The sequence below is a fragment of the Schistocerca nitens genome, chromosome 4, assembly GCF_023898315.1.
Source record: "Schistocerca nitens isolate TAMUIC-IGC-003100 chromosome 4, iqSchNite1.1, whole genome shotgun sequence".
Classification (NCBI taxonomy): domain Eukaryota; kingdom Metazoa; phylum Arthropoda; class Insecta; order Orthoptera; family Acrididae; genus Schistocerca; species Schistocerca nitens.
In genome coordinates, this window is record NC_064617.1 from 565028991 (window position 1) to 565044906 (window position 15916).

The window sequence follows — 15916 nt, forward strand, 5'->3', positions numbered from 1 at the left end:
ACACACACACACACACACACACACACACACACACACACACACACACACACACACATATCCTTACATATCCAGACACAAGCAGACATATTCAAGGACAAAGAGTTTGGGCAGAGATGTCAGTCGAGGCAGAAGTGCAGAGGCAAAGATGTTGAATGACAGGTGAGGCATGAGTGGCGGCAACTTGAAATTAGCGGAGATTGAGGCCTGGTGGGTAACGGGAAGAGAGGATATATTGCAGAGCAAGTTCCCATCTCCGGAGTTCGGATAGGTTGGTGTTAGTGGGAAGTATCCAGATAACCCGGACGGTGTAACACTGTGCCAAGATGTGCTGGCCGTGCACCAAGGCATGTTTAGCCACAGGGTGATCCTCATTACCAACAAACACTATCTGCCTGTGTCCATTCATGCGAATGGACAGTTTGTTGCTGGTCATTCCCACATAGAATGCATCACAGTGTAGGCAGGTCAGTTGGTAAATCACGTGGGTGCTTTCACACGCGGCTCTGCCTTTGATCATTTACACCTTCCGGGTTACAGGACTGGAGTAGGTGGTGGTGGGAGGGTGCATGGGACAGGTTTTACACCAGGGGCGGTTACAAGGGTAGGAGCCAGAGGGTAGGGAAGGTGGTTTGGGGATTTCATAGGGATGAACTAACAGGTTACGAAGGTTAGGTGGCCGGCGGAAAGACACTCTTGGTGGAGTGGGGAGGATTTCATGAAGGATGGATCTCATTTTAGGGCAGGATTTGAAGAAGTCATAGCCCTGCTGGAGAGCCACATTCAGAGTCTGGTCCAGTCCCGTAAAGTATCCTGTCACAAGTGGGGCACTTTTGTGGTTCTTCTGTGGGAGGTTCTTGGTTTGAGGGGATGAGGAAGTGGCTCTGGTTATTTGCTTCTGTACCAGGTCGGGAGGGTAGTTGCGGGATGCGAAAGCTGTTGTCAGGTTGTTGGTGTAATGGTTCAGGGATTGCGGACTGGAGCAGATTCGTTTGCCACGAAGATCTAGGCTGTAGGGAAGGGACCGTTTGATGTGGAATGGGTGGCAGCTGTCATAATGGAGGTACTGTTGCTTGTTGGTGGGTTTGATGTGGACGGACGTGTGAAGCTGGCCATTGGACAGATGGAGGTCAACGTCAAGGAAAGTGGCGTGGGATTTGGAGTAGGACCAGGTGAATCTGATGGAACCAAAGGAGTTGAGGTTGGAGTGGAAATTCTGGAGTTCTTCTTCACTGTGAGTCCAGATCATGAAGATGTCATCAATAAATCTGTACCAAACTTTGGGTTGGCAGGCCTGGGTAACCAAGAAGGCTTCCTCTAAGCGACCCATGAATAGGTTGGCATACGAGGGGGCCATCCTGGTACCCATGGCTGTTCCCTTTAATTGTTGGTATGTCTGGCCTTCAAAAGTGAAGAAGTTGTGGGTCAGGATGAAGCTGGCTAAGGTAATGAGGAAAGAGGTTTTAGGTAGGGTGGCAGGTGGTCGGCGTGAAAGGAAGTGCTCCATCGCAGCGAGGCCCTGGACGTGCGGAATATTTGTGTATAAGGAAGTGGCATCAATGGTTACAAGGCTGGTTTCTGGGGTAACAGATTGGGTAAGGATTCCAGGCGTTCGAGAAAGTGGTTGGTGTCTTTGATGAAGGATGGGAGACTGCATGTAATGGGTTGAAGGTGTTGATCTACGTAGGCAGAGATACGTTCTGTGGGGGCTTGGTAACCAGCTACAGTGGGGCGGCCGGGATGATTGGGTTTATGAATTTTAGGAAGAAGGTAGGGGTGCGGGGTGTCGGTGGGGTCAGGAGGTCGATGGAGTCAGGTGAAAGGTTTTGCAGTGGGCCTAAGGTTCTGAGGATTCCTTGAAGCTCGGCCTGGACATCGGGAATGGGATTACCTTGGCAAACTTTGTATGTGGTGTTGTCTGAAAGCTGACGCAGTCCCTCAGCCACATACTCCCGACGATAAAGTACCACGGTCGTGGAACCCTTGTCCGCTGGAAGAATGACGATGGATTGATCAGCCTTCAGATCACGGATAGCCTGGGCTTGAGCAGTGGTGATGTTGGGAGTAGGATTAAGGTTTTCTACGAAGGATTGAGATGCAAGGCTGGAAGTCAGATATTCCTGGAAGGTTTGGAGAGGGTGATTTTGAGGAAGAGGAGGTGGGTCCCGCTGTGACGGAGGACGGAACTGTTCCACGCAGTGTTCAATTTGGATAGTGTCTTGGGGAGTTGGATCATTAGGAGTAGGATTAGGATCATTTTTCTTCGTGGCAAAGTGCTATTTCCAGCAGAGAGTACGAGTGTCGGGCAGTAAATCTTTGACGAGGGCTGTTTGGTTGAATCTGGGAGTGGGGCTGAAGGTGAGGCCTTTGGATAGGACAGAGGGTTCAGATTGGGAGAGAGGTTTGGAGGAAAGGTTAACTACTGAATTAGGGTGTTGTGGTTCCAGATTGTGTTGATTGGAATTTTGAGGTTTTGGAGGGAGTGGAGCTGGAAGTGGGAGATTGAGTAGATGGGAGAGACTGGGTTTGTGTGCAATGAGAGGAGGTTGAGGTTTGCTGGAAAGGTTGTGAAGGGTGAGTGAGTTGCCTTTCTGGAGGTGGGAAACCGGGAGATTGGATAGTTTTTTGAGGTGGAGGGTGGCATGCTGTTCTAATTTGCGGTTGGCCTGTAGGAGGATGCTCTGAACAGCCGGCATGGATGTGGGAGAGGAAAGATTGAGGACTTTTATTAAGGATAGGAGTTGAAGGATGTGTTCGTTGGCTGAGTTGATGTGTAGGTGAAGGATTAGGTGGGTGAGGGCAATGGATTGGATAGTTTTTTGAGGTGGAGGGTGGCATGCTGTTCTAATTTGCGGTTGGCCTGTAGGAGGATGCTCTGAACAGCCGGCATGGATGTGGGAGAGGAAAGATTGAGGACTTTTATTAAGGATAGGAGTTGAAGGATGTGTTCGTTGGCTGAGTTGATGTGTAGGTGAAGGATTAGGTGGGTGAGGGCAATGGATTGTTCAGTTTGGAACTGGTATAGGGACTGATGGAAAGAAGGGTTGCAGCCAGAGATGGGAACTTTAAGTGTGAGGCCTTTGGGGGTAATGCCAAATGTCAGACAAGCCTGAGAAAATAGAATATGGGAGCGTAATCTGGCTAGGGCGAAGGCATGTTTGCGGAGGGAATGTAAATAAAACTTAATGGGGTCGTTGTGGGGGTGTTGTGAGGGTGACATGGTATTAGAAGGTGGAAAGTGTAACATGAGCCTGAAATGAAAATAAAAATATATGGGGAGAGATAATGGTGAACTGGAAAGTAACTGGAGATCTGGTGTGAAAAAAGGCGATAAGGTGTTGGTTACAGCTGGGCTATGTTGGACTTCGGTTGGTAGACAACGATGTGCACAAAGGTTAGGTGGTTGTGTTGCCGCCAAAACACATTAAAGGAAGGAGAAATTCGGGAAAATTTCGAAAAAACTGCGTGTAACTGTATTAAAAGGAGTGGTTTTGTGGTGGCAGATTATGATAATGAAGCTAACAATTGTCTGACGAAGAAATAATGACGTTAAAACCTGTGGGAAGCGGCTAAAAATTATCAGTGATGTGGGAAAAACGGAAATGGAAATAAAGCGAAAGCTATTAGAACTAACCGAAATGGTTGTTTAATGGGTGAAAGGAACTGTTTGTGAACTATAAACGGTGGATTTTATAGCAGCGGTAGTGTTGAAAGCAGAAAAAAATTAATGGTTATGTTTTGGAAGTGGGTTACGGATTATTGAATATATATTGGTGGGATAAAATTGTATAGTAGATTACGGTAAAAAGGAGAAGGTGAATACAAAGCGAAACTACGACCCCATTAAGTTTTATTTACATTCCCTCCGCAAACATGCCTTTGCCCTAGCTAGATTACGCTCCCATATTCTATTTTCTCAGGCTTGTCTGACATTTGGCATTACCCCCAAAGGCCTCGCACTTAAAGTTCCCATCTCTGGCTGCAACCCTTCTTTCCATCAGTCCCTATACCAGTTCCAAACTGAACAATCCATTGCCCTCACCCACCTAATCCTTCACCTACACATCAACTCATTACCTTAGCCAGCTTCATCCTGACCCACAACTTCTTCACTTTTGAAGGCCAGACATACCAACAATTAAAGGGAACAGCCATGGGTACCAGGATGGCCCCCTCGTATGCCAACCTATTCATGGGTCGCTTAGAGGAAGCTTTCTTGGTTACCCAGGCCTGCCAACCCAAAGTTTGGTACAGATTTATTGATGACATCTTCATGATCTGGACTCACAGTGAAGAAGAACTCCAGAATTTCCACTCCAACCTCAACTCCTTTGGTTCCATCAGATTCACCTGGTCCTACTCCAAATCCCACGCCACTTTCCTTGACGTTGACCTCCATCTGTCCAATGGCCAGCTTCACACGTCCGTCCACATCAAACCCACCAACAAGCAACAGTACCTCCATTATGACAGCTGCCACCCATTCCACATCAAACGGTCCCTTCCCTACAGCCTAGGTCTTTGTGGCAAACGAATCTGCTCCAGTCCGCAATCCCTGAACCACTACACCAACAACCTGACAACAGCTTTCGCATCCTGCAACTACCCTCCCGACCTGGTACAGAAGCAAATAACCAGAGCCACTTCCTCATCCCCTCAAACCCAGAACCTCCCACAGAAGAAACACAAAAGTGCCCCACTTGTGACAGGATACTTTCCGGGACTGGACCAGACTCTGAATGTGGCTCTCCAGCAGGGATACGACTTCTTCAAATCCTGCCCTGAAATGAGATCCATCCTTCATGAAATCCTCCCCACTCCACCAAGAGTGTCTTTCCGCCGGCCACCTAACCTTCGTAACCTGTTAGTTCATCCCTATGAAATCCCCAAACCACCTTCCCTACCCTCTGGCTCCTACCCTTGTAACCGCCCCCGGTGTAAAACCTGTCCCATGCACCCTCCCACCACCACCTACTCCAGTCCTGTAACCCGGAAGGTGTACACAATCAAAGGCAGAGCCACGTGTGAAAGCACCCACGTGATTTACCAACTGACTTGCCTACACTGTGATGCATTCTATGTGGGAATGACCAGCAACAAACTGTCCATTCGCATGAATGGTCACAGGCAGACAGTGTTTGTTGGTAATGAGGATCACCCTGTGGCTAAACATGCCTTGGTGCACGGCCAGCACATCTTGGCACAGTGTTACACCGTCTGGGTTATCTGGATACTTCCCACTAACACCAACCTATCCGAACTCCGGAGATGGGAACTTGCTCTTCAATGTATCCTCTCTTCCCGTTACCCACCAGGCCTCAATCTCCGCTAATTTCAAGTTGCCGCCACTCATACCTCACCTGTCATTCAACAACATCTTTGCCTCTGCACTTCCGCCTCGACTGACATCTCTGCCCAAACTCTTTGTCTTTGAATTTGTCTGCTTGTGTCTGTATATGTGTGGATGGATATGTGTGTGTGTGTGTGTGCGCGAGTGTATACCCGTCCTTTTTTCCCCCTAAGGTAAGTCTTTCCACTCCCGGGATTGGAATGACTCCTTACCCTCTCTCTTAAAACCCACATCCTTTTGTCTTTCCCTCTCCTTCCCTCTTTCCTGACGAAGCAACCGTTGGTTGCAAAAGCTAGAATTTTGTGTGTATGTTTGTGTTTGTTTGTGTGTCTATCGACCTGCCAGCGCATTCGTTTGGTAAGTCACATCATCTTTGTTTTTAGATATATTTTTGCCACGTGGAATGTTTCCTTCTATTATTTTCATATCATTAATTTAATTAATTTGTTTAAGAAGTAGATACAGTAGATATCACACAGTGCTATTGTAAAACAGCTGCACTACTAAGATCCATGTTGTACCTGTACCTCGTAGGAGGCACACGGTTTCACAGTCCACAGTAATTGACAGCTGATGTGGTTACATCCAGCATTTGTCACTAATGGAGTTATGCCTAATGTGGAGTATATGGTCCACTTGTAAGTAAACAGCTTTTATGTGAGAACATAATTCTGTAACAATAAATGGATACTTTTAAAATGTATTTTTATTGAGTTTTACTGGTTTTCAAAATATTTTCCCCATCTGTTTTGTGTTGTTTGTATATATGTCTTTTTGCTGTTCTCAAACTGGTTATCTGTTTCGATTGTTTATTCAATTGCTTGTTATTGGTATTTAATATAAATATGTGTTTAAGTATTGTTCTGTGTTGAAACATGGCAGTCATATTTGCTTATTTAACTACCCATTTCAGTGCTCTGCATACTGTATAAGTCACTATCTGAATATCGCTCGCTTTTCACGGCATCAGTGACTGAATACAGAGTTTCTTGCTTGTGTGGCATAAACGATACTGTTTCTATCCTGGATTTATGTGAAGGCAGAGAGAACTCTTGCATGTCTGAATAAAACACATAGTATTTATTTATTTAACCCGATCAGAATATTGCATCCTATGAGGTGCTGTTTTTGGGCAGTTAGATTTTCCAGATGGATTGTATTCTAATGTAATGTGTTCCTTTTGAGTTTGCTTTATTGATTTAAGGTGGTTTATACCACCTGTCTAGAAAAAAAGAATCACACATTTTTGAAACTGTTTTAACGAAACTGACTGTTGTGAGATGCTAAGAGAATGGCATTGACTTTTAGACAGACTCTAACACAAGACAACTCAGGAATTCTTCGGAACCAAAGCAGCATATCCCAGGTCCAAAATGGTGCACTCTCAGGCTGCCATCTGAATATAAGTGTGATTGTGGATCTTAGCTTCAGTGCAGATATATCTCATTCTGTAGATCAGTTATATGTTGGTAGGGCTCATTATTGATTTAATTTTCTGTAATTTTAATTACAGCACAGGTTAAGAATGCTTCTTCGACCCCAACTTCACCGCAGAAGGAGTCACCAGTTAATCTTTCTTTCAAGAGAAGTTTGTCAGCACCAGGAGGCGATGATGAGAATGGTAAGTCATATTTGGTAAGATGGAGTTCCAAAGAGAGATAAATTGACAGAAAACACAAATGACAGTAAATAAATCTGGTATTACTATGAGATCTGAAAAATGAAATCAGATCTGAAAATCAGAAAAACTGAGAACGCACACTTATCCCTCCCTCTGACATGCAATTATATACCATGGGGAAAAAATAAATTATTTGTCTAGCAGCTAACTGAAAACTTGTAAAGAATTTGTGGATATAGATTGTAACTCTGCTTCTGCAGAAAGGGTGTGTGCATTTCTTATTTCAGCTGAATGTGTCACATTGTACCAGTTATTAGGATTTCTTCCTGTTCCATTCACGTATTGGGTGTGGGAGGAATGATTGTTTGAATGCCTCTCTGTGCATGCAGTAATTATTCTAATCTTATCCTCATGATCCCTATGTGAGCGATGCGTGGCGGGTTGTAATATATTCCTAGAATAATCAGTTAAAGTTGGTTCTTGAAACTTTGTTAATAGACTCTCTCGGGATAATTTATGTCTGTCTCCAAGAGTCTGCCACTTCAGTTTCTTCAGTATCTCTGTGATGCTCTCTTACAGATTAAACAAACCTCAAATCATTCATGTTGCCCTTCTCTGATTCATTCAGTATCCCTTGTTAGTCCTATCTGGTACGGGTCCCACACATTTGAGCAATATTGTGAACAAGTCACACGAGTGATTTTTAAGCAATCTCCTTTTTAGATTGATTGCACTTCCCCAGAATTCTACCAATAAACTGAACTCTGCGTTATTCGTGACTGCAACTGTGTGATCATTGCATTTCATATCTGTACAGTTTTACAACAAGGCATTTATATGAGTTGGCCAATTCCAACAGTGACTCATTGATATTAAAGTCTTATGATGGATGCTACATCTGTTGTTTTGTTAAGTGCTAGATTTTAAATTTCTGAACATTTAGAGCAAGTTGCCAATCTCTGCACCATGTTGAAATCTTACCAAGATCTGACTGAATATTTACGCAGCTTCTTTCAGATATTACTTCCCTATACAGTGACTCTCCCCCAAGATAACATGCTGTGTCCTCACTACTAAAACGTCTTCAGTCCAGTCACAAATTTCATTTGATACCCCATATGACAATACTTTTGACAATAAGCATAGGTGCAGCACTGAGTCAATTGCTTTTTGAAATCGAGAAATATAGCATCTACCTGATTGCCTTGATCCAAAGCTTTTGGTATGTCATGTGAGGAAAGTGTGAGTTGGGTTTTACATGGTCGATGTTTTCAAAATCCATGCTGTTTGGCATTGTGGATTCATTCTGTTCAAGATACCTAAGTATGTTTGAGTTCGAAAGATGTTCTAAGATGCTACAACAACTTGATTCCAAGGATATCAGATGGTAGTTTCTTGGATCACTTCCACTACCCCTCTTGTAGACGGGTGTTACCTCTGCCTTTATCCAAGAACTGAGCACAGTTTTATGTTTGATGGATCTACAACGGAGTATAATTATAAGAGTTAACTCACCCACAGATTCAGTATAAAACTTTACAGTGATTCAATCAGGCCATTGAGCTTTAAACAAGTTTTAATGATTTCACCTTTTTCTCAACACCACTGACACTAATAGTTACTTCCTTCATCTTTTCAGTAATAATAATAGTAATAATAATAATAATAATAATAATAATAATAATAATAAAAAAGTGAAAATAGAAGGAAACAAAACCAAACATTCAACACAAACCAAAAGAAATTTTACCAGACAATAGATAACACACACATTAAAATAGACAATCCACCAAACATAACAGACATGGAACACTTCTGGAGCAACATATGGTCAAACCCGGTACAACATAACAGGCATGCACGGTGGATACAAGCAGAAACAGACTCATACAAGATGATACCACAAATGCCTGAAGTGATAATTTTACAACATGAAGTCACCCGAGCAATTAATTCTACGCACAATTGGAAAGCCCCTGGAAATGATAAAATAGCAAATTTCTGGCTAAAGAAGTTCACCTCAACACATTCACATCTAACTAAATTATTTAACAGTTACATTGCAGACCCATACAAATTCCCTGATACACTTACACATGGAATAACCTATCTGAAACCTAAAGATCAAGCAGACACAGCAAACCCAGCTAAATATCGCCCCATAACATGCCTACCAACAATCTACAAAATATTAACCTCAGTCATTGCACAGAAATTAATGACACATACAACACAGAACAAAATTATAAATGAAGAACAAAAAGGCTGCTGCAAAGGAGCACGAGGATGTAAAGAGCAACTGATAATAGATGCAGAGGTGACATATCAAGCTAAAACTAAACAAAGGTCGCTACACTACGCATACATTGATTACCAAAAAGCTTTTGATAGTGTACCCCACTCATGGTTACTACAGATATTGGAAATATACAAAGTAGATCCTAAATTGATACAGTTCCTAAACATAGTTATGAAAAACTGGAAAACCACACTTAATATCCAAACTAACTCTAATAATATCACATCACAGCCAATACAGATTAAGCGTGGAATATACCAAGGAGACTCATTAAGTCCTTTCTGGTTCTGTCTTGCTCTGAACCCACTATCCAACATGCTAAATAATACTAATTATGGATATAATATTACTGGAACATACCCACACAAAATCACACATTTGCTATACATGGATGATCTAAAACTACTGGCAGCAACCAATCAACAACTCAACCAATTACTAAAGATAACAGAAGTATTCAGCAATGATATAAATATGGCTTTTGGAACAGACAAATGTAAGAAAAACAGCATAGTCAAGGGAAAACACACTAAACAAGAAGATTACATATTGAATAACCACAGTGACTCCATAGAAGCGATGGAAAAAACGGATGCCTATAAATATCTAGGATACAGACAAAAAATAGGAATAGATCATACAAATATTAAAGAAGAACTAAAAGAAAAATATAGACAAAGACTAACAAAAATACTGAAAACAGAATTGACAGCAAGAAACAAGACAAAAGCTATAAATACTTACGCTATACCAGTATTGACCTACTCATTTGGAGTAGTGAAATGGAGTAACACAGACCTAGAAGCACTCAATACACTTACACGTTCACAATGCCACAAATATAGAATACATCACATACATTCAGCAACTGAAAGATTCACATTAAGCAGAAAGGAAGGAGGAAGGGGATTTATCGACATAAAAAACCTACATTATGGGCAGGTAGACAATTTAAGAAAATTCTTTCTAGAACGAGCAGAAACTAGCAAAATACACAAGGCAATCACTCATATAAATACATCGGCTACACCACTGCAATTTCATAACCACTTCTACAACCCTTTAGATCACATAACATCAACAGATACGAAGAAAGTAAATTGGAAAAAGAAAACACTACATGGCAAGCACCCGTATCATCTAACACAACCACACATCGATCAAGACGCATCCAACACATGGCTAAGAAAAGGCAATATATACAGTGAGACGGAAGGATTCATGATTGCAATACAGGATCAAACAATAAACACCAGATATTACAGCAAGCATATTATTAAAGATCCCAATACCACAACAGATAAATGCAGACTCTGCAAACAACAAATAGAAACGGTAGATCACATCACAAGTGGATGTACAATACTAGCAAATACAGAAGACCCCAGAAGACATGACAATGTAGCAAAAATAATACATCAACAACTTGCCTTACAACATAAACTTATAAAACAACACGTTCCCACATACAAGTATGAACCACAAAATGTACTGGAGAATGATGAATACAAATTATACTGGAACAGAACCATTATAACAGATAAAACAACACCACATAACAAACCTGACATCATACTCACCAATAAAAAGAAGAAATTAACACAACTAATCGAAATATCCATACCCAATACAACAAATATACAAAAGAAAACCGGAGAAAAAATTGAAAAATACATCCAACTGGCTGAGGAAGTCAAAGACATGTGGCATCAGGATAAAGTTGACATCATACCAATTATATTATCAACTACAGGAGTCATACCACACAATATCCACCAGTACATCAACGCAATACAGCTACATCCAAACATATATATACAACTACAGAAATCCGTAATTATTGATACATGTTCAATTACCCGAAAGTTCCTAAACGCAATGTAACATATACCGTACAGTTAAAAGGAAGTCACGCTTGATCAAGGTCCGCGTCACTTTCATTTCGAACCAGACCTAAGGTCTGAGAAAGGAAAGAAGAAATAATAATAATAAACCCCGTGGAGGCCCGGGAAAAGAATAGGCCTCCGGTATGTTCTGCCAGTCGTAAAAGGCGACGAAAAGAACAAACCACTAATAGGGCTAACCCCCCTTTTAGTGTGATTACTTGGTTCAGGACAGAACTAAAGAAGCCTCGGACAAGCGCCGTCATGGTCGGGGACGGCGCTTGAACCCTATGCCCGCCCACAATGGTAATGACACTGCTAGCCAACTGGAAAATGATTTAAATCCAAATAGAGGTGTTTTGCAGGATATGCTTCCTGCAACCACCCTAGAAGGAAAACAAAGACAGAGGATGAGATGGTCAGATGAAGTTAATCGACACCTCATGTTCTGTTATTACCAAGCAACAAACCTAGGAACCAACACAACTGGATACAGATCACAAGTATACACAACATTTATCACCAGATACCCAGAATTAAAATTTTTAACAGAACAACGTCTAGCTGATCAGATTCGTGTAATAATAAAAAATAACAGGATACCCCAGTCAGAATTAGAAAACATCAAACAACAAGTACAACAAATACTGGAACAAAATAATGTGCAATTAGAAGAAGAAGAAAATACAGTAATGGACTCAAACATCCCAGAGCAAACAAACAAAGAACAACACGCATCAATTAAACAATCAGAGGAAAATGAAATTTTAAGACAGCCACCAGCACAAGCACAAATAGAACACGAAGTGACACACATGTTAGATATAGAAGAAAAATTTCAGTTGACATATATAGAATACAAAGACACAAATACAGACATTAGACCATTCTTGCATAGACCACCAAATAGCCCACAAGTCGAAACAACAATAAAAACTATCAACACAATCATACACAACAAAATAAATGAATACACAACTATGGAAGAGTTACAACTACTGGTTTATGTAGGAGCACTCACTACACTAAATATACACACTAGGCAGATATCAGAACCAACCAAAACACACAAGAAACCCACAAAACCAGCATGGCAACACAGGCTACAGATCAGAATAGAAAAACTGAGAAAAGACATCGGACAGTTAACACAATTTATAAGAAATGAAATATCAGACAAAAAACGAAAAAGGTTAGGTAAAATCTCACAACAAGAAGCAATAGAGCAATTAGATGAAAAGAAGCAAAAATTACAAGCTTTGGCGAAACGACTTAGAAGATACAAAAAAAGTGAAAATAGAAGGAAACAAAACCAAACATTCAACACAAACCAAAAGAAATTTTACCAAACAATAGATAACACACACATAAAAATAGACAATCCACCAAACATAAGAGACATGGAACACTTCTGGAGCAGCATATGGTCAAACCCGGTACAACATAACAGGCATGCACGGTGGATACAAGCAGAAACAGATACATACAAGATGATACCACAAATGCCTGAAGTGATAATTTTGCAACATGAAGTCACCCGAGCAATTAATTCTACGCACAATTGGAAAGCCCCTGGAAATGATAAAATAGCAAATTTCTGGCTAAAGAAGTTCACCTCAACACATTCACATCTAACTAAATTATTTAACAGTTACATTGCAGACCCATACATATTCCCTGATACACTTACACATGGAATAACTTATCTGAAACCTAAAGATCAAGCAGACACAGCAAACCCAGCTAAATATTGCCCCATAACATGCCTACCAACAATCTACAAAATATTAACTTCAGTCATTACACAGAAATTAATGACACATACAACACAGAACAAAATTATAAATGAAGAACAAAAAGGCTGCTGCAAAGGAGCACGAGGATGTAAAGAGCAACTGATAATAGATGCAGAGGTGACATATCAAGCTAAAACTAAACAAAGGTCTCTACACTACGCATACATTGATTACCAAAAAGCTTTTGATAGTGTACCCCACTCATGGTTACTAAAAATATTGGAAATATACAAAGTAGATCCTAAATTGATACAGTTCCTAAACATAGTAATGAAAAACTGGAAAACCACACTTAATATCCAAACAAATTCAGATAATATCACATCACAGCCGATACAGATTAAGCGTGGAATATACCAAGGAGACTCATTAAGTCCTTTCTGGTTCTGCCTTGCTCTGAACCCACTATCCAACATGCTAAATAATACAAATTATGGATACAATATTACTGGAACATACCCACACAAAATCACACATTTGCTATACATGGATGATCTAAAACTACTGGCAGCAACAAATCAACAACTCAACCAATTACTAAAGATAACAGAAGTATTCAGCAATGATATAAGTATGGCGTTTGGAACAGACAAATGTAAGAAAAATAGCATAGTCAAGGGAAAACACACTAAACAAGAAGATTACATATTGGATAACCACAGCGACTGCATAGAAGCGATGGAAAAAACGGATGCCTATAAATATCTAGGATACAGACAAAAAATAGGAATAGATAATACAAATATTAAAGAAGAACTAAAAGAAAAATATAGACAAAGACTAACAAAAATACTGAAAACAGAATTGACAGCAAGAAACAAGACCAAAGCTATAAATACTTATGCCATACCAATATTGACCTACTCATTTGGAGTAGTGAAATGGAGTAACACAGACCTAGAAGCACTCAATACACTTACACGATCACAATGCCATAAATATAGAATACATCACATACATTCAGCAACAGAAAGATTCACATTAAGCAGAAAGGAAGGAGGAAGGGGATTTATCGATATAAAAAACCTACATTATGGACAGGTAGACAATTTAAGAAAATTCTTTATAGAACGAGCAGAAACTAGCAAAATACACAAAGCAATCACTCATATAAATACATCGGCTACACCACTACAATTTCATAACCACCTCTACAACCCGTTAGACCACATAACATCAACAGATACGAAGAAAGTAAATTGGAAAAAGAAAACACTTCATGGCAAGCACCCGTATCATCTAACACAGCCACACATCGATCAAGACGCATCCAACACATGGCTAAGAAAAGGCAATATATACAGTGAGACAGAAGGATTCATGATTGCAATACAGGATCAAACAATAAACACCAGGTATTACAGCAAGCATATTATTAAAGATCCCAATACCACAACAGATAAATGCAGACTTTGCAAACAACAAATAGAAACAGTAGATCACATCACAAGCGGATGTACAATACTAGCAAATACAGAATACCCCAGAAGACATGACAATGTCGCAAAAATAATACATCAACAGCTTGCCTTACAACATAAACTTTTAAAACAACAAGTTCCTACATACAAGTATGCACCACAAAACGTACTGGAGAATGATGAATACAAATTATACTGGAACAGAACCATTATAACAGATAAAACGACGCCACATAACAAACCTGACATCATACTCACCAATAAAAAGAAGAAATTAACACAACTAATCGAAATATCCATACCCAATACAACAAATATACAAAAGAAAACAGGAGAAAAAATTGAAAAATACATCCAACTGGCTGAGGAAGTCAAAGACATGTGGCATCAGGATAAAGTTGACATCATACCAATTATACTATCAACTACAGGAGTCATACCACACAATATCCACCAGTACATCAATGCAATAGAGCTACATCCAAACGTATATATACAACTACAGAAATCAGTAATTATTGATACATGTTCAATTACCCGTAAGTTCCTAAATGCAATATAACACATACCATACAGTTAAAAGGAAGTGACGCTTGATCAAGGTCCGCGTCACTTTCCATTCTCAACCAGACTTAACGTCTGAGAAAGTAAAGAAATAATAATAATAAACCCTGTGGAGGCCCGGGAAAAGAATAGGCCTCCGGTATGTTCTGCCAGTCGTAAAAGGCGACGAAAAGAACAAACCACTAATAGGGCTAACACCCCTTTTAGTGTGATTAGTTGGTTCAGGACAGAACTAAAGAAGCCTCAGAGAAGCGCCGTCATGGTCAGGGACGACGCTTGAACCCTATGACCGCCCACAATGGTAACGACACTGCTAGCCAACTGGAAAATGATTTAAATCCAAATAGAGGTGTTTTGCAGGATATGCTTCCTGCAACCACCCTAGAAGGAAAACAAAGACAGAGGATGAGATGGTCAGATGAAGTTAATCGACACCTCATGTTCTGTTATTACCAAGCAACAAACCTAGGAACAAACACAACTGGATACAGATCACACGTATACACAACATTTATTATCAGATACCCAGAATTAAAATTTTTAACAGAACAACGACTAGCTGATCAGATCCATGTAATAATCAAAAATTAGAAAAGATCAAACAAGAAGTACAACAAATACTGGAACAAAATAATGTGCAATCAGAAGAAGAAGAAAATACAGTAATGGACTCAAACATCCCAGAGAAAACAAACAAAGAACAACACGCATCAATTAAACAATCAGAGGAAAACGAAATCTTAAGACAGCCACCAGAACAAGCACAAATAGAACACGAAGTGACACACATGTTAGATATAGAAGAAAAATTTCAGCTGACATGTATAGAATACAAAGACACAAATACAGACATTAGACCATTCTTGTATAGACCACCAAATAACCCACAAGTCTAAACAACAATAACAACTATCAACACAATCATACACAAAAAAATAAGTGAAGATACAACTATGGAAGAGTTACAACTACTGGTTTATATAGG

At 40.3% G+C, this 15916-nt stretch overlaps 1 protein-coding gene across 2 annotated transcripts in view; it reads left to right on the forward strand.

Moving 5' to 3' along the window:
• LOC126251867 (supervillin) overlaps nt 1-15916 on the forward strand; it is a 695256-nt gene that overhangs the window by 551250 nt on the left and 128090 nt on the right. For both annotated transcript variants that reach the window (XM_049952554.1, XM_049952555.1), the window contains one exon: nt 6861-6968. In XM_049952554.1, coding sequence (XP_049808511.1) covers nt 6861-6968 — 108 coding nt within the window. The remainder of the gene's footprint in view (nt 1-6860; nt 6969-15916) is intronic.